Source organism: Phocoena sinus, chromosome 18, assembly GCF_008692025.1.
Source record: "Phocoena sinus isolate mPhoSin1 chromosome 18, mPhoSin1.pri, whole genome shotgun sequence".
Lineage (NCBI taxonomy): Eukaryota > Metazoa > Chordata > Mammalia > Artiodactyla > Phocoenidae > Phocoena > Phocoena sinus.
Window position 1 is genome coordinate 32992031 of NC_045780.1, and position 20328 is coordinate 33012358.

The 20328-nt window shown below is 36.0% G+C and overlaps 1 protein-coding gene across 1 annotated transcript in view; it reads right to left on the bottom strand.

Annotated features, from left to right (window-relative positions):
- Positions 1–20328, bottom strand: part of DIAPH3 (diaphanous related formin 3) — a 574550-nt gene that overhangs the window by 198128 nt on the left and 356094 nt on the right. Inside the window, 1 exon segment of the mRNA XM_032611534.1 lies at positions 10687–10851. Within this exon segment, the coding sequence (XP_032467425.1) occupies positions 10687–10851 (165 nt within the window).

Genomic DNA, 20328 nt, shown 5'->3' on the forward strand with positions numbered 1-20328 from the left:
TGAAGAGCAATTTCTAGCTTACATCATTTATATGTTTCTATCAAGAAAAAGGTGGGATGCCAATTTTCACAGATCTTATGAGAATATAAATTCCTTCCATACAGAGACATTGGAATATGATTGTACATGGAGTTGATAGGAAGTACCATCAAGGCATGCATCCAATACAGCTAGATTACTTGGCAGGGAAGATAAAGAGATGAACTAAACATGGAAGCTAGGTGTACTCTCGACCTCAAGTCTAGCTATTTACTGCTAAAAATTTAATACATATATATATATATGAATTATATATAAATGTACACATACACAGCTTATAGGGATATTTTAAGAATTAAATGACCTAATACATGTAAATGGCTTACAGAAGTGCCTGGCATACACACACACACAGACATTGTTTTTAATACTCTGGTAAGCTTTAAGAGATTTTTTTCTGGAAAAGAGTTTAGTTTCCTGTGTTCTTCCCCCCAATAAATTCCTCACTTGAAATTTGACTTTTCTGATAAACTAACTTAAAACATTGCCCAATTATACAATTAATAGTTGTTTTATTTTCCCCAAAAGTAAAATTAAAAAAAACAATGTGCATATTACCCCCTCCCCAAAAAGTCTAAGAAATAGTCTATATTCCAACTATGCCTTTACTTGACAAATATATTAGCCTTAAGTTATAAGATAAAATTGTAGTAAAATAAAATTTTGAGTATAAGACACAAGCAGACTTCCACAGATCCTTTTTTTTTTTTTTTTAAAGAAGATGGTGGGGGTAGGAGTTTATTAGTTTATTTATTTATTTTTGCTGTGTTGGGTCTTCGTTTCTGTGCGAGGGCTTTCTCTAGTTGTGGCAAGTGGGGGCCCCTCTTCATTGCGGTGCGCGGGCCTCTCACTATCGCGGCCTCTCTTGTTGCGGAGCACAGGCTCCAGACGCACAGGCTCAGTAGTTGTGGCTCACGGGCCTAGTTGCTCCACGGCATGTGGGATCCTCCCAGAACAGGGCTCGAACCCGTGTCCCCTGCATTAACAGGCAGATTCTCAACCACTGTGCCACCAGGGAAGCCCGATCCTGACTTTTTGATTGCACTTCTCCATTTGATTCTTAGCTTATTTAAATAGTTTAATCTGTCCAACTCAACATTTTTCAACATATGATAATGTCTTGTCTATTTTTGTAACAGAAAATTTTGGCAATTTTATTAAATGAAAAAAATATTAAGTTTATAAGTGTCTTCTTGTTCAGAGTTATATTTCTTTCACCATTAATGGATATTTAAGCTATGTCAGCCAGGGATCTCTTAATACAGTTTTTACTAAACTCAAAAATCTTTTCTTCTTGCCTAAGTATTAAATTTTGTCTCAAGTCCCTAAAATGAGATTAGACAAACTGAATTTAAATCTGCATGCCTTCCAAAGAGGTGGATGTTAGGACTATGAAGACATAGGCTAATTCTCTCAAAGTAAACAACTACATAAGAGTCCAGCACATTCCTACTAAATGCTTGTTAGGACTTTACCTAACCTTAAGAAGAGGCAACACTCAGCCATATGGAATGACTGCTTCCCGGAAATTCCTGAGGACTACTTTAAAAATGCATTCCTGTACTCCTGTATATACACAACATGAAAGAAAAAACATTTAGATAATTAATACCAGTCATAAAAGTCTCTAAGAATGTACAAGGTATGTGATGTACTTATCAGCTTTCCATCAAAATTACTTTTTTAACTAAATAGATTATAACTGCCTCATGGAAAATACGTTTATTCTTAGAAAACTTTATTTGCAATAATTATAAGGTAGATGCTTTAGAAAGGAATCTAGAATGACAGTAAAAATTAATCAAATTATTTTCTCTGGTATTACCAAATCCAATTAAAAAATGCTATCAGTGAGAACAGGAAAGCATGATATACTATACACCGGCACCAACGCTTCATCATCTTAACATTCAAGACAAAGTGTTTTTAGTTGAACTTTCTATGACCCGTGAAACTTATGAAAATGGAAAACTGTCCTTTGAGAATGTCCCAAAGGATGTACAGGTGCTGATGATTAAACAGTTTTAGCTTCAAGTTGCTCTTTATTGTAAAGTCAGTCTCAGATGAAACACCAAATTACTTATTAGCCCATCAGGGACTTAACATTACTGGCCCTTCATAATTATGCCATGAGTTTGTTTGTAATTCGTCCAAGTACTTTGCAAAATTTTCAAGCAAATGAGATTTTTCAAACTATTAAACAATGTCTTTAATAAATAAATATGAAATGTTCACAATTAAGGTTTTCCCAAAGTAGAACTTGATTTTTCCATTAAATATGTTCTCTTCTCTTGTGTTCTGAAGTGATATACTATAAAAAATATTCTTTTTCTTTTTATCTGCCAATCATGAGGCTAAATAAAGGCACGATTAGGCACAAGACAGCAGCCATGAAGAATGGTGCTTAAAGATAGGCCTGTTGATAGGACAGCATTTTTTTTTTTTTTGAGCTATTGCTAATCAGCTCTTCAAGGAAAATATCCAACCAAAGCCCAACAATATTCCATATAAACATGGTAATGTTTAAACATAACACAAAAAGTAGCCTTAAGCCAATAGTGTTTTTTCTGTCCTTCTCTCTCTCTCTTTTTTTTTTTTTCGGTACACGGGCCTCTCACTGTTGTGACCTCTACCGCCGCAGAGCACAGGCTCCGGACGCGCAGGCTCAGCGGCCATGGCTCACGGGCCCAGGCGCTCCGCGGCATGTGGGATCTTCCCGGACCGGGGCACGAACCCGTGTCCCCTGCATCAGCAGGCGGACTCTCAACCACTGCGCCACCAGGGAAGCCCCTGTCCTCTCTTGTTCAGGACATGGAAGACCAGTATATCTGATATACAAAGAATATGCCATTTTATTCATTTTCATTTGTGGTATCCTAGTTTAGTGTTATCTTTCCAATTACATGGGTTAATATACTTATTATGCTGTATCAGTTATGTAGTTGATTTCTTTTTTCTCCATTATCAATTGTTGTTCTTATTACTGTATTAAAATAATCCAGTCTTTACTTTTTGCTATATTATTTCCATATATAAAATACTTAAAATGTAAAAGGGATATACAAATCACCAGTCATTTAGTCATACAGAAATCTGTCAGTAAAATGCATTTATTATCCCACTAAGCAATGCATACTAAGAATAAATCTTATCAGTAAAGAGAAAAATTAAGCCAAGTAATCTAGGTGTGTTTTTATTGTGAAAAGCCTAAAGAACAAAGATTAGAAGAACCTAACAGAATTAATTTTCAAGGCTGCAAACCCAAATATTCAGCACCTGGAATTGATCTAGTTCTTTAAATAAACAGATGCTAACAGGTAAGAAGAAAAGAAGATTCTATAGTTAGAATATTTATTTTGTTCTAGGTTTGGAGCTTTATACTTCTAAGTACGATCTCAGAATAACAATGGTGCCAGTGAAGATAATTTTCAAGTCGTAACCTCACCCAAATCAGCAAGGATAGAAGATACTTCTTATTATAATTACATAAGCTGGCTCAACATCCAATCACAGGACTTTTACATGATTTTCTTTTCTCTAATAGTGTATAATGAGTCCATCTACAAGATTTAAGGAGCATACAGAAAATGCTTAATGCCTTGGAGTTCCTGCTGGTCACCTAGTTGGTCTATATAGTAATCATCAGAAGTGACATTTAGAGTTGAGAAGCATCAAATTGGGGTAATTTAAATGATTTGGCAAAATGAGTTTTGTTCTAGCTGTACGCTATATGAAAAAAATTTACACTAAAAATACCCTCTCATTGGATGATTTCATTTTTGTTTGGCAAATCACTACTTTAGTCTGAGTATTCACTAGAAGGATAAATTGTATTTGATCAACACATGCAGCAAGACAAAATGAGTTATAACTGATTTTATATTTGTTTACTACACGGTATCTTTCAATTGTGTGAACCAAAAATCAACTTAAAGTCTGCAAACAGCATGAATGATAAATCTTTAACTAGATGAAACATAACTTTAACAAAACTGTAGACATAATCTAAAGACAAAGCTATTGATGGAAAATAGGTAGCCATTTATTTATTTCAGAGTATTTTATATGGAAGCATAAAATTAAAAAGAGGTAAAATCCTTAAACTATAGATCTTATTAAAATGAAATGGGAAAGGTGAAAATTACTTCTATCCTATGTAGAGAGATCACTTATTTTGAGGGTATATGAACATTATGTTACTTGATCTTCAAACTGTAACATCCTTAAGAAACACATGCTGTTATTAATGGGGAGCTGAGACTCAGGAGGTTAAGTAATCTGCCTAAGTCATAACACCCAAGGCACTCGGATGCCAAAGCCTGCACTCCCAGCCACTGCTGTCTCCCCAGTAGTGATGTGGACAGGAAAAACATCACTATTAAAAACAAACAAAGGGTGAGGCTTATCATAGGCAGAATTCAGCAATCATTTAAAATGTGAAGAAATCAGAGGAAATTATTTTTCTTTGACTGTCATCACACAATTCAGATGGGAGGTATATATGTGGAAAACAAAATTTAGGGAGAAACAAATTGGACTTTAATAACTGCAAAGTTCAGCACATATACCTAAACCCAGTGCAAAAAAAAAAAAAAAAATACAAGGCTCCTCCACCTTTTGTGTATGCAACAGTAATCCCTTTTAAGGCAGGGATTGCTTTCTGCTATCCTCAAAATCCTAACGCTAAAGCGGGGTGTCCAGATATGCAGGGTCTTTGAACCTATTAATAAAGAAGGATGTCTAGTGACTTTTCTAGTACTTCAACATCCCAACAGAGAATGTTTATGTGCTCAGGATAAAAGCTACATGAACCTAAAAGTTTGACTTCTTTAAGTGTAATCACATCAACTCTATACATGAATATATAATATTGTAAACTCAAAGGGTCTACATAGTTACATATGTCTAATTAAAACAGAAAAATGACATATTCTTAATAAGTAAAACTTATTAGAAAATTTGTTTTCAAACATGTTACTTATAAGAAGACAAATAACAAAGGAATCCTAAGCGTTCGGAAGTATTTCTCTAAGATGAGATGTTAAGTAAAATAAATGAGGTGTCAGGTGAAATTTGCTCAAGGAGTTAAGAGTGTTGTTGTACTGTGCTAATAATTCTGGGTAAAGAAAGAAAATAGCAAAAGACCTTCCAATGATAAAAAAGAAGCATCATCAGGATAAGACATGAGTGTGTTGAAGAAGAAACCATGTAATTTGGTCCCAAGGGAGTAAAAGCAGTTTGAGCAAGACTGTGTAATAAAGATGAGTGGGAGGTGGGACCAGGACATACATATGCTTCAAAGCCACAGTGACCAACGAGAGACACAAAAATTAGTTTTAAACTCAAATGACAAACATGAGCCTGCTACAGCTGTTGGATAAGATAAAGGGAAGTAAGTCAGAAAGAGAAAAACAAATATCGTATGCTAACACATATATATGGAATCTAAAAAAAAAAAAAAAATGGTTCTGAAGAACCTAGGATCAGGACAGGAATAAAGACACAGATGTAGCGAATGGACTTGAGGACATGGGGAGTGGAAAGGGTAAGCTGGGACGAAGTGAGAGAGTGGCATGGACATATATATACTACCAAATGTAAAATAGGTAGCTAGTGGGAAGCAGCCACATAACACAGGGAGATCAGCTCGGTGCTCTGTGACCACCTAGAGGGGTGGGATAGGGAGGGTGGGAGGGAGACGCAAGAGGGAGGAGATATGGGGATATAGTGTTATAAAGCAGAAACTAACACCATTGAAAGTAATTATACTCCAATAAAGATGTTAAAAATACATATATAAAGGGGGACAAGAGGCTCCTTGTAAGATCCAACCAAAATTCCATAATGAGCTCAATTCATCCTGGAGAAGTATGTTATCTCTTTTAATAACAGGTGCATTGGTAATGGCATATAACAATGAGTCTAAAACCAGACCACAGTGGAAAACGATGATTGCTATGTATCACTACACGACTGAAGGCACGAATTTCGTTTGGTGAAGTTTGATTCCTGGTGGGTCACCAATTTGCTCAGCCTATAGTGTGAGGCCAAACATTTCCACCTAGTACCTCCAATTTGAACTTTATGCCTCACATGAGTCCTATGGGAAATAAAAATCTATTACAGAGAGGTGCTGACTCTGTACCGCTCACCTTAACCCTCATCCCAGCCACAAGGCTTTGCATTAATAGGCCTATAATTTTAAAAGTGAACATTTTATGCTTTGAAATAGAACCAGACCTGCAAACATTTTTCTATCGTGAGCTCATCAATGTAAATAGAAAGTTATTCTATCAAGGGGTGAGGAAATAAGGTGAGCCTTGTGCTGATTCCCTCTAGTAAGTTATAAAAAACACCCTTAAAAATTACATTTTGATTGTTCTTACAAACTCTCTGAGAGCAATGTACTTGGAAATGGTAAAAAAAAAAAAAAAGTACAGGCTTTGGAGTCAGGCAGGTCAGGCTTCCATTTAATCCTGCCCCTGCCAATTCTTAAGTGCGTCTGCCAAGGCATGGATTTTCTTTCTCTGGCCTGTAGTTCCCTCCAGGTAACATTCTGTACCTCATAAAAATGTTGTGAAGACTAAATGGGATGACACATGAAGAGCACCTAGCACAGGGTCTTAGCAATTCCATCAGTGGCAGCTGTATTTGGTTGAAGATGATAGAAAAGGGGTAAGTTAAACTGTCACAATGAATAGCTGTTCTTCAGAGGAAGCCACAAGATCATGAAAGCTTCCCCCCTTGGTCTACTGGGCTTGAGGTAGCAGACTGAAACGGATGTTCCTTTGTTACCTATTGTAAAAAGTCTCTCAGGGAGACAAAAGGAAGGAGGGCAGGAAGGAAGGAAGGAGGGCAGGAAGGAAGGAAGGAAGGAAGGAAGGAAGGAAGGAAGGGAAGATGCTGCACAGCTCTATCTCTGCAAATTAGTTGAGAGATCCTAGTTAACACTGGTGAGACTCCCTGGCTTAGCATCTCCGTTCAGTCACCTGCTAGCTGTTACTATCTATCTAAGCCTCAGTTTCCTCATTTGTAAAATGGGAATAATCCAGTACACATACCACATCTGTTTGTTGTTGTAACAAATGAGAATGAGAACACCTGGCACTTGGTTGGCAGTATATGTGTTAGCTATTAGAGAATGCCACCCACCGTAGATGGGGGCATCTGATACTAGATGAAGGAAATTCTGAGCACAGATTAGAAGTGCGAGTACAATAATTTAGTCCGGCAAAATATGGAGGGAGTGTGCCAGGCATAGGGAACAACGAGCAGAGTGGCCAGAACTTGAGAGAAAACATTCCATGGTAAGCTGCTGTAGTGGAGGGCAGGTGTAGAATGAGGACAGTGCTCCAACTTCTTGTGTAATACAAAACGGACCTCCAATTTACCAGAACATTTGCTGCTCATTCATGACCAGGGATCATGAATGTCAGTGGATGAAGTAATAGTGTAAACATAGTTTAATGTATCAACTATACTTAACAATGTAAACATATCTTAAGTGTATCTTAAAGAGAAAATATATTTTTTGCCTATTGTATTAATGTGGCTTTCCAGAACAAACCTTCAACATATTAAAGGTCCACATCTATCCCCAATATTTTCATACTAACTCATTGAAATTAGCCTGGTTTTCACAATTGAATTATATGGAATTAAATAGCAACTTAAGAGATCAGAAGACATTGACAAATAGACATCTATTTGTCAGTAATTTCTATCAGTCTTGACGCTGTGGTCTTTTTAAAGATACAATGTCCAAAATTCAAGGAGTATAACCATAAAGAAAGGAAGAAAAAATTTGTGTGTGAAATTATACTTCCCTTACAGTCTTCTTTATGCTTATTTTTATTCTAAAGAAAATTCCCTCTCCATATTACTTATTTAGATAAAGTGTTTTATACTTAGCTCTAATGATTTTAATTTAGTACAATGTGTATATGAGTGTGTGTGTGTGTCTGTGTCTATATGTATGTGTGTGTGATAGCAGCTACTTCTAGGACCCATGTAAACTCTGAAATAGGCAAAGTATAGCTGTCACTCTGTGACCCTCCACCTTGAACCCTTCTCCATTCAAACATTTTCTCTCTCTGCCCACCACCTAGTAACAGAAATGCCAAGTCACCCAGAGAACTCCTACCAGATCTCAGGAAGATGTGGAATTAGATCTGGTTTCAAAACCAGACAATACAGCCTTGGTCTCTTTCTTCATTTGCCAAAGGGGGATAGAAACAACGAAAAGATACAGAATTATCATGAAGATTGACTGAGGTAATATATGTTAGGCATTTGGAAAAATGTCTGGTTCATAGAAAATACTCAATATCTGATGGGTATTATTATTTTATATATGCATTTTATAATTTTATGCATAATTATGTCATGGGTCCCCAAGACCACCCTCAGGCTTGATAATTTGTTGGAAGGACTCACAGAACTCAGAAAAGTTGTTACACTCACTGTTAACAGTTTCTTACAGTGAAAGGATATAGATTAAAATCACAGTTGTCTTCTCCCAGTGGACTTTCATTATTCCAGCAACAATGTGTGACAACACGTGTGATGTACTGCCAACCAGGGAAGCTTACCCAAGCCTTGATGTCAAGAGTTACTGAGGGGACTTCCCTGGTGGTCCAGTTGTAAAGAATACACCTTCCAATGCAGGGGACATGGGTTCGATCCCTGGTTGGGGAACTAAGATCCCATATGCCTCAGGACAACTAAGCCAACTACTGAGCTCGGGTGCCTCTACTAGAAAGCCCGCATGCCAAAAATACAGAGCCCACTCACCCTGGAGCCTGTGCGCCACAACTAGAGAAGGGAAAACCTGCATGCCACAACTAGAGAGAAGCCCATGCACCACAACAAAAGATCCCACGTGCCGCAACTAAGACACAATGCAGCCAAAAAATAAATAAAATTTAAATAAATAAATAATAAGACTTATTGAGGTCAGTCATGCAGGCATGAATATAGACTCCCTGCATGAATGACCTTGGCTACTCAGTCTCCAGCACCCCACAGACGACGAACTGACACAGCGTGGCCCAAGGCCCCTGGTGAACAAAAGTAGGTGTTCACCGTAAATCACATTTTTTGCATAAACTATCTAGCTTGGCCCAAGGCCCCAGGTATACAAAGATGGCCATACCGGGCAGGATATTCCAAGGCTCACAGCTGCTCTCTCCAGAGCCAGTCAAGGGCCACTACTTTCTCTAAAATGTACAGGGTTTGAGTACCTTAAGCCCACTGAGTTAACCCTTTACTGCATAATAATTTATTAAGCAACTACCATGCACCAGGAGCTATGATACTTAATATATATTATCTCATTTAATATTTAAATACTCTCATGAGAAAGGAATTAACATCCCCTTTTACAAATATGGAAACTGAGGCTCGAGAAGGTTAAAAGGATTCATAGTCATATATTAACTAGTGTGGAATCCAAACCTTGCTCTCTCAAACTGCAAAGCCTTTGCTACTTCCACTAAGCCATGTTGTCTCATAAAATATTATAAAAATTAAAGTAGTATATTATACATCACGAATATAGGCACATAATAAATATATTTAATAGATTCATTTCTGGTAGTGAAAAAATAATTTAAAAAATCACTTTGAATTTGTGGAGGAAATAAACTAGAGCTGTGAGCAAATGTGCATTCATTGTAGACCAGTTTTCATTTAAAATATTGAGTTTTTATTGAAAGGGTATCTTGTCACAACCAGGTGATTATAATCAAGTCCAATAAATTCAGCAATAAAGTTTTCTGGAGATTAAAAAGCAATTCAAACTTCTTTAAATTCAACCTTCTTTTTCTTTACACCTCAAAACTTTTTAATCCCCACAACATTTGCTGAAACACAAAAGTGACTCACCCATCTATTAAGAATAACGTAATTTTTCATTGCAGAAATGTATTACCAGTTTCCCTAGAGGAAACAATGCTTTCTCACTTTAATACGTGTGTGGTTTTCTCCCCCGTCTAATCAGCTAATACTTTTCAAAAGATCTTTTTAATGCCTAAATGAAAGGATTCCACATCAGAGACCTGACCTCCCTATTATAGTATCTAAAGGAAACCCTAGGAATGTAAAATCCATTCAAAGGCAAATCGCAGGTAGCTTATTATACAATGCATTAAGAAAAGGGGAAAAAAGCTTCATAAGAACTGCACAGAATTTGGTAAAATTATACCACAAAAATACAAATTGATCTTAAGTATAAAGAAACAAATTCATAGCCAAACACTTACTACAAAAGTGCTTTGTAGTCAGCCAGGAGGCGAGTCTTTATGAAAAGCTTCAGAATTTGTCACTTTTTCAATCAAAATTTCTGATTACAGCTTAATGTTGGGAAGGCCAAAAAAAGGACAAAACACATTTTTCAATAGATTTAAAAATCTGAAATTTTTAAAGCTAACTTTCAATATCAGAAAAGGTAGATTTTACTACAGACAACAAGAGTAGAATGAAGTAATAAGAGTAATAATAGATAGTAATATATTATATTATATATATAATATAATATATAATGAATATATAATTATAATATGTAATATAGTAATATATTATAGTAATATAATAATAGTAATATAGATACAAATACTTTTAAAAAACAAATTAAGATTTTTAACATACCATGAACATGGTTCTGAAGTTATTCAAATCAGTCAAAAAGTCTTCCACAGACACCTTCTTCACATCGATGGCATAGTACCCCATTATACTCTGGTATAACTTGTCCATGTTTTCATGTAATTTTGAAAGTTTCTCATAGTGTTCTTTTGCACTGATAACAAAGATGTATATTACAGTTAAGGTATTCTGAAGTTTACAAAGTAATGCTTTAGGGGAAAAAAAATCCTATAAGTCCAATGTTTTAATTTAATTGTTAGCCATTATTACATATCTCCAAAATGCCAAAATTAGCTCTAATAGTTAACCATTCTTACAATTCAATCTACACTGTACAGTGATGAAATCTTAAGTGTGCTTCCTAATTAACACTGGTGAAGTTATCAGAAAAGTTATTTATATATTTAATATGTCTCTTTTACAATTAAGTTCAAGGAAATTTTTCTTCCAATTTGCCTATCCTATCAGATCATGCAATATGATTTAAAATTATAGTTCAGTAGTTTCAATGATATTGAAATCAATAACATAGGCATTTTGCATAGTAGTTAAACTGGACAACCTGGGGTCAATTTCTAGCTCCTGCACTTGGTAGTATTGTGCCTGTGGACAAATGCCTTCATTTCTCTGTGCCACAATTTTGTCACCTGTAAAATGGGAATAATAATAATAACATCACTTATAGGGCTGTTATGAGGACTAATGAGTTAATACATACAAAGTTCTTAGAAAAATGGCATTTCGTAATACATATAAATACTTGGTCTTATTATTGCCCACTTATTCAATTTAAGCTCTACTTAAGGTTCTAAAAGCAATAAATTTTTTAAGAGTTACATTAAAAACTTCTTATATTGTATAAGTAAATTCATGTTTTAACTTCTTTGGAAAATTGGTATACAATTTCTTCTATGAATTACATGATTTAAAATTATGATTACATACACACACAGAAATGTTCTTTTCTCACTTATTTATGACAATTAGTTGAAAGCACACTGAGACTGAGAAGACTAACTTTCTGTGAATGTGGTGGTGGCATTAGAACACATTTTCTAAACAAACAATAGAATTTCTTTTGTGGTGTGACAGATTGCTGTGGTAGCCAGATAAAAAATCTCCATACCACATTCTGAAAAGATGACTCCGCTACAGCATCAGTCATAATTATCTATGGCTCTTTTAAACTGGGACATTAAACTTACTGAAGTCATTATATTGTCTCTAACACAAAAAGATAAACAGATATTAACACATTTTTTCAGAAGTCAGAAAATAAGAATAACTAGACTCAGACTGGGAGAAAATAAAAAAATGGAATGTTTATGTCTAAAAAGAAAAATTTTCCACAATTTCAAAAAGATATGGTTCCTCTGGTCAGAGCATTCTCCAGTACAAGATGAAATAAGGAAAATGATACAGGCCCTCTGTTTTGAGAAAAAGAATGAAAGAAAGAGGTAGCACTGTTGCCAGATATGTGGTGAACCTGGGGCAGAGAAGAATGCTGCTCCCACAAGGAAAAAAGGCATCCCCATCAATCACCTGTACCCATGTCTACGGTCAATCTACAGATTACATACTGCCCTTCCATGCCTGTTTTTTTTTGTTTGTTTTTTAATACCATGCTCTGCTTAGTTAAATATATAGTATTTTAGAAGAACAGACTAGAATGTAAGGAGTCTAGATTCTAATGCAAGAGGTGATTTTGATTTTTTTTTTCTAATGAGCTTAGAAAATCTATGGATCTTTCTTTGGCTAGTTTAAGCAGCAAAATGCCTCCTCATACTTTCTAAGAATCTAGATCATAATAGTATCAGTGGTCGATGCATTTATATGTAGCATCATTTTTTAATCCTTGGATGAACAAAAGATTTTGTATTAGTAAAATCACAAGAAATTATAATACAGTCACACGTTTCCATATACTTTGTCTCGTGAAACATCCATATTTGTGAAATGCTGTAAGTAAATTTATGTAAATAAAAATCACACTTGAAATGCATTCAGAAACTATCATTAAATGGAACATATGGTGATTGATTTGTAATGTGCAGTAAGTATCCCTTCATTTACCTAGCAAATTGAGAAATCAACATTGGTTTATATATTCCATCTATAAACTCTCACCTAAAATTTATGTCCCAGATAGAGACTATATCCACATGGATTATTTATATATCCTTAACTCCTGCCTAAAAGAGGAATCATTTTCTGCCTTTGCTTGTCCAAATCTATCGTTCCAAGTTTGGTTCAATTCTTCCTCTTCCATGAAGCCACCTTCTCTAATCTCTGCAACTATGAGTGATCATTTCTTCCACTGAATATATAGCACTTTTAGTCCAGGTATCTCTGTAATGAAGTTCTCTGTTTTCCCTTCTAGTACAATCCCCTAGTAGTGTTTTGTTTTTGCCATGTGATCACCTGTGATTATTAGCCCTTTTTCTAGATGCTGTATTAAGTCTAATCATCTGCAAACTACATTGGTGCCAATGACTTATTTCACCCTACTGTCATCACTCAAACTTCGGTGGGAAGAGTAGCAGGCCTCCTCAAAAGTCTGATGTAAGTCAAGGAACTTCTCTTCATAAAATTGCACATATACACATTCACACACACACACGAACACATACAATTTGGATGTAATGTTAAGAGCTAACAGAGTTCCTAAAAAGTAGTTACCCTGGACAACAGGCTGCATTACTATGGTGGGTATTTCTAATTGTATGGTTCTACAGCTACTCCTTTTTTGCCCTTATCACTGCTTATAAGGCTTTGAGTTTTAATAAATATGAGTAATTTTATTCTAATACCTGGGAATATGCCCATTCACAGGAATCAGTTTGGCAAATAGGTTAAAATAAAGCCCTATTACTCAATAACACTTTTTAGATTGTAGGTTAAGAATCAAAAGTTAATGACATATCAGAAGTATGCTTGAGCATACTTAAATAAAACAGTAAAATTCTATTAAATGATGTGATGGGAAAGAAGACCAAGAGCCAGAACGATGGAAATTACATGGTCTTGTTTTAACAGCTAGAGAGTTAACTTTCTTATCATTTTTATCTACAAAACAATTTGCTCCCAAAGGAAAGTAAGTAGAGCTTTAAATAAGTGGAATTACCCAGAAAAACAGTAAAATTGTGATTGAACTGAAACAATTCTGGAAATAGCCAAATAAATTCTCAGAAGTTTAAAATGACTCTTTGATAGAATGGAATAAATGGGTACCTTAATGAGGCACTCTACATCATTACTGCTGGGTACTTTCTCATTAACAGATGAGGGAACATTCACATAAAAAATCATCATTATCCAAAAGAAAAAAACAAACACAGATGTTCTTGTGCCAACTGTTAAACTCCAGCTAGAAGTTAATGCCCATATCCATAGTAGTCATAAGGCTTTATTTTTTCCCCCAGAAAGTTCTATATTTGTAAAGAGCTTGAGAAAAATAGGTGAGCTATACAACAAAATTAAACTCTGATAAAATTCATTACAGAAATATTGATATATATCCAACTACTTGATATTTTTGTAAAATTTATTTTCTTTTCCTTTACCAGGACTAAGGCCAAATTCTGATTAATTTCTACTTGAACAAGTATAATTTTCCCATGTGAAGGTACATGACAACCAGAACTGTGTTCACACACATTGAACCAAAAATGTTGTGTTGGCCAACTAAGTAGTCAGAATGAGATGTGGGATTTAACTCCTGGTTAGCAAGTACTGTTCATTCCCAAGCCACCCAGCCACCCAGCATAAATTTATTCTAAATGTAAATCTACATTTATTCTCATGTTTTGCCCCCATTATTGCACCTTCCCCACCAACGATGTCTATTACTTCCATTAATCATCTTACAAGGACCAGCTTCAATCAGTCCTACAATGTTTATAGTCTAAAAATTTTTTTTTTTTTTTTTCGGTACACGGGCCTCTCACTGTTGTGGCCTCTCCCGTTGCGGAGCATAGGCTCCGGACACACAGGCTCAGCGGCCATGGTTCACGGGCCCAGCCGCTCTGCGGCATGTGGGATCTTCCCGGACCGGGGAATGAACCCGTGTCCCCTGCATCCGCAGGCGTACTCTCAACCACTGCACCACCAGGGAAGCCCTATAATCTAAAACATTTTATAGATCTTCTTCAGTACCCAGGGTCTGGCCAGCCAGCCAGCCAGGTTGGCAGCCAATCTATAAGTAGTCACTAAACACCACTAAGTACCACTCTTCTAGACATGAGGAAAACGAGTAGTTAACAAGGTAAGCAAAGTCCCTGCTTTCATGAAACATGAATTCTAGAGTGTGGTGAACAGGTAATAAAGAAGAAAATTAATGAGATATTCAGACAATAATAAGCATGATGAAGAAAACAAAAGTTTGTGTGTGATATTGTATACAGTGACAGAGGCTAACTTATGCTGCGTAGTCTGGGAAGTCCTGGCAGAGAAGGTGGCAGTGACTGAAGCATGACTGTCAGGAAGCCGTGAACACGACGTTATAAATGTAGTAAGACTTCTGAGAAGAAAGAGATCATCATAGACTTGAGGATTCATACAGGATGAGAAGTATATACAATTTTTAAACATATTTATTGGAGTATAATTGCTTTACAATGGTGTGTTAGTTCCTGATTTATAACAAAGTGAATCAGCTATACATGTACATATATCCCCATATCTCCTGCCTCTTGCGTCTCCCTCCCACCCTCCTTAACCCATCCCTCTAGGTGGTCAAAAAGCACCAAGCCTATCTCCCTGTGCTATATGGCTGCTTCCCACTAGCTATCTATTTTAAATTTGGTAGTATATATATGTCCATGCCACCCTCTCACTTTGTCCCAGCTTACCCTTCCCCCTCCCCATATCCTCAAGTCCATTCTCTATGTCTGCACCTTTATTCCTGTCCTGCCCCTAGAGTTTTCAGAACCATTTTTTTAGATTCCATATATATGTGTTAGCATACACTATTTGTTTTTCTCTTTCTGACTTACTTCACTCTGTATGACAAACTCTAGGTGATCCACCTCACTACAAATAACTCAATTTCGTTTCGTTTTATGGATAACATTCCATTGTACATATGTGCCACATCTTGTTTATCAATTCAACTGTCGATGGACACTTAGGTTTCTTCCATGTCCTAGCTATTGTAAATAGAGCTGCAATAAACATTGTGGTACATGTCTCCTTTTGAATTATGGTTTTCTCAGGGTATATGCCCAGTAGTGGGATTGCTGGGTCATATGGTAGTTCTATTTTTAGGTTTTTAAGGAACTTCTATACTGTTCTACATAGTGGCTGTATCAATTTATATTCCCATCAACAGTGCTAGAGGGTTCCCTTTTCTCCACACCCCCCAAGCATTTACTGCTTGTAGATTTTTTTTTTTTTTTTATCATCTTTACCGGAGTAGACTTGCCTTACAATGGTGTGTTAGTTTCTGCTTTACAACAAACTGAACCAGCTATGCATATACATATATCCCCATATCTCCTCCCTCTTGTGTTTCCCTCCTACCCTCCCTATCCCACCCCTCTAGGTGGTCACAAAGCACCAAGCTGATCTACCTGTGCTATATGGCTGCTTACCACTATCTACTTTACATTAGGTAGTATATACATGTGCATGCCACTCTCTCACTTTGTCCCAGCTCACCCTTCCCCCTCAAGGCCATTCTCTATGTTTGTGTCTTTAACCCTGTCCTGCCTCTATGCTCTTCAAAGCAATATATATATATTTTTTACATTCCACATATATGTGTTAGCATACGGTATTTGTTTTTCTCTTTCTGACTTACTTCACTCTGTATGACAGACTCTAGATCCATCCACCTCACTACAAATACCTCAATTTCGTTTCCTTTTATGGCTGAGTAATATTCCGTTGTATATATGTGCCACATATTGCTTAACCATTCATCTGTCGATGGACACTTAGGTTGCTTCCATGTCTTGACTATTGTAAATAGTGCTGCAATGAACACTGTGGTAGATGACTCTTTTTGAATTATGGTTTTCTCAGGGTATATGCCCAGTAGTGGGGTTGCTGGGTCACATGGTAGTTCTATTTTTAGTTTTTTAAGGAACCTCCATACTGTTCTCCATAGTGGCTGTATCAATCTACGTTCCCACCAACAGTGCAATAGGGTTCCCTTTTCTCCACACCCTCTCCAGCATTTATTGTTTGTAGATTTTTTGATGATGGCCATTCTGACTGGTGTGAGATGATACCTCATTGTAATTGCTATTTGCATTTCTCTAATGATTAGTGATGTTGAGGATCCTTTCATGTGTTTGTTGGCAATCTGTATATCTTCTTTGGAGAAATGTCTGTTTAGGTCTTCTGCCCATTTTTGGATTGGGTTGTTTGTTTTACTGATATTGAGCTGCATGAGCTGCTTGTATATTTTGGAGATTAATCCTTTGTCAGTTGTTTCATTGCAAATACTGTCTGCCATTCAGAGGGTTGTCTTTTCATCTTGTTTATGGTTTCCTTTGCTGTGTAAAAGCTTTTAAGTTTCATTAGGTCCCATTAGTTTGTTTTTATTTCCATTTTTCTAGGAGGTGGGGAACTTCCTGTGATTTATGTCAGAGTGTTCAGCCTATTTTTCCTCTAAGAGTATTATAGTGTCTGGGCTTACATTTAGGTTTTTAATCCATTTTTAGTTTACTTTTGTGTGTGGTGTTAGGGAGTGTTCTAATTTCATTCTTTTACATGTAGCTGTACAGTTTTCCCAGCACCACTTATTGAAGAGGCTGTCTTTTCTCCATTGTATATTCTTGCCTCTTTTATCAAAGATAAGGTGACCATATGTGTGTGGGCTTATCTCTGGGCTTTCTATCTTGTTCCATTGATCAATATTTCTGTTTTGTGCCAGTACCATACTGTCTTGATTACTGTAGCTTTGTAGTATAGTCTGAAGCAGGGAACCTGATTCCTCCAGCTCTATGTTTCCTTCTCAAGATTGCCTTGGTTATTCGGGGTCTTTTGTGTTTCCATACAAATTGTGAAATTTCTTGTTCTAGTTTTGTGAAAAATGCCATTGCTCGTTTGATAGGGACTGCACTGAATCTGTAACTTGCTTTGGGTAGTATAGTCATTTTCACAATGTTGATTCTTCCAATCCAAGAACATTGTATATCTCTCCATCATTTTGTATCATCGTTAATTTCTTTCATCAGTGTCTTATAGTTTTCTGCATACAGGTCTTTTGTCTCCTTAGGTAGGTTTATTCCTAGATATTTTATACTTTTGTTGCAGTGGTGTATGGGTGTGTTTCCTTAACTTCTCTTTCAGATTTTTCGTCATTAGTGTATAGGAATGCAAGATATTTCTGTGCATTAATTTTGTATCCTGCTACTTTACCAAATTCATTGATTAGCTCTAGTAGTTTTCTGGTAGCATCTTTAGGATTCTCTATGTATATTATCATGTCGTCTGCAAACACTGACAGCTTTACTTCTTCTTTTCCGATTTGGATTCCTTTTATTTCTTTTTCTTCTCTGATTGTTGTGGCTAAAACTTCCAAAACTATGTTGAAAAACAGTGGTGAGAGTGGACAACCTTGTCTTCTTCCTGATCTTAAGAGGAAATGGTTTTAGTTTCTCACCACTGAAAAGATGTTGGCTGTGGCTTGTTATATATGCCCTTTATTATGTTGAGGTAAATTCCCTATATGCCTACTTTCTGGAGCATTTTTATCATAAATCGTTGTTCAATTTTGTTGAAAGCTTTTCTGCATCTATTGAGATGATCATATTTTTTTCCCTTCAATTTATTTATATGGTTTATAACACTGATTGATTTGCATATACTGAAAAATCCTTGCATTTCTGGGATTAACCCCACTTGATCAGGGTGTATGACTCTTTTAATGTGCTGTTGGATTCTGTCTGCTAGTATTTTGTTGAGAATTTTTGCATATATGTTCATACGTCATATTGACCTGTAGTTATCTTTCTTTGTGACATCTTTGTCTGGTTTAGGTATCAGGGTGATGGTCACCTTGTACAATGAGTTAGGGAGTGTTCCCCCCTCTGATATATTTTGGATGAATTTGAGAAGGATAAGTGTGAGCTCTTCTCTAAATGCTTGATAGAATTCACCTGTGAAGCCATCTGGTCCTGGGCTTTTGTTTGCTGGAAGACTTTTAATCACAGTCTCAATTTCAGTGCTTGTGATTGGTCTGTTTATATTTTCTATTTCTATTTGTCTGTTTCTATTTTCTATTTCTTCCTGGTTCAGTCTTCGAAGGTTGTGCTTTTCTAAGAATTTGTCCATGTCTTCCAGGTTGTGCATTTTATTGGCATATAGTTGCCCATTGCAATCTCTCATAATCCTTTGTATTACTGCAGTGTGAGTTGTTACTTCTCCTTTTTCATTTGTAATTCTATTGATTTGCATCTTCTCCCTTTTTTTTCTTGATGAGTCCAGGTAATGGTTTATAAATCTTTTTTGTCTTCTCAAAAAATCAGCTTTCAGTTTTATTGATGTTTGCTATTGTTTCCTCCATTTCTTTTTCATTTATTTCTGATCTGATCTCTATGCTTTCTTTCCTTCTGCTAACTTTGGGTTTTTTTTGTTCTTCAGTCTCTAATTGCTTTAGGTGTAAGGTTAGGTTGTTTAATTGAGATGTTTCTTGTTTCTTGAGGTAGGATTGAATTGCTATAAACTTCCTTCTTAGAAATGCTTTTGCTGCATCCCATAGGTTTTGGGTCATCGTGTTTCCACTGTCATATGTTTCTAGGTATTCTTTGATTTCCTCAGTGATCTCTTGGTTATTTAGGAGTGTATTGTTTAGCCTCCATGTGTTTGTATTCTTTCCAGATCTTTTTCCTGTTATTGATATCTTGTCTCATAGCGTTGTAGTCAGAAAAGATACTTGATACGAGTTCAATTTTGTTAAATTTACCAAGGCTTGATTTGTGACCCAAGATATGATCTCTACTGGAAAATGTTCCATGAACTCTTGAGAAGAAAGTGTATTCTGTGGTTTGTGGATGGAATGTCCTATAAGTATCAATTAAGTCCATCTTGTTAAATGTGTCAATTAAAGCCTGTTTCCTTATTTTCATTTTGGATGATCTGTCCATTGGTGAACGCGGGGTGTTAAAGTACCCTACTATGATTGTGTTACTGTCGATTTCCCCTACTATGGCTGTTAGCATTTGCCTTGTGTATTGACGTGCACCTATGTTGGGGGCATAAATATTTACAATTGTTATATTTTCTTCTTGGATTGATCCCTTGATCATTACGTAGTGTCCTTCTTTGTCTCTAGAAATAGTCTTTATTTTAAAGTCTAGTTTGTCTGATATGAGAATTGCTACTGCAGTATTCCTTTGATTTCCATTTGCACGAAATATCTTTTTCCATCCCCTCACTTTCAATCTGTATGTGTCCCTAGGTCTGAAGTGGGTCTCTTCTAGACAGCATATATACGGGTCTTGTTTTTGTATCCATTCAGCCAGTCTATGTCTTTTGGTTGGAGCATTTAATCCATTAACATTTAAGGTAGTTATCGATATGCATGTTCCGAGTACCATTTTCTTATTTGTTTTGAGTTTGTTATTGTAGGTCTTTTCCTTCTCCTGTGTTTCCTACATAGAGAAGTTCATTTAACATTTGTTGTAAAGCTGGTTT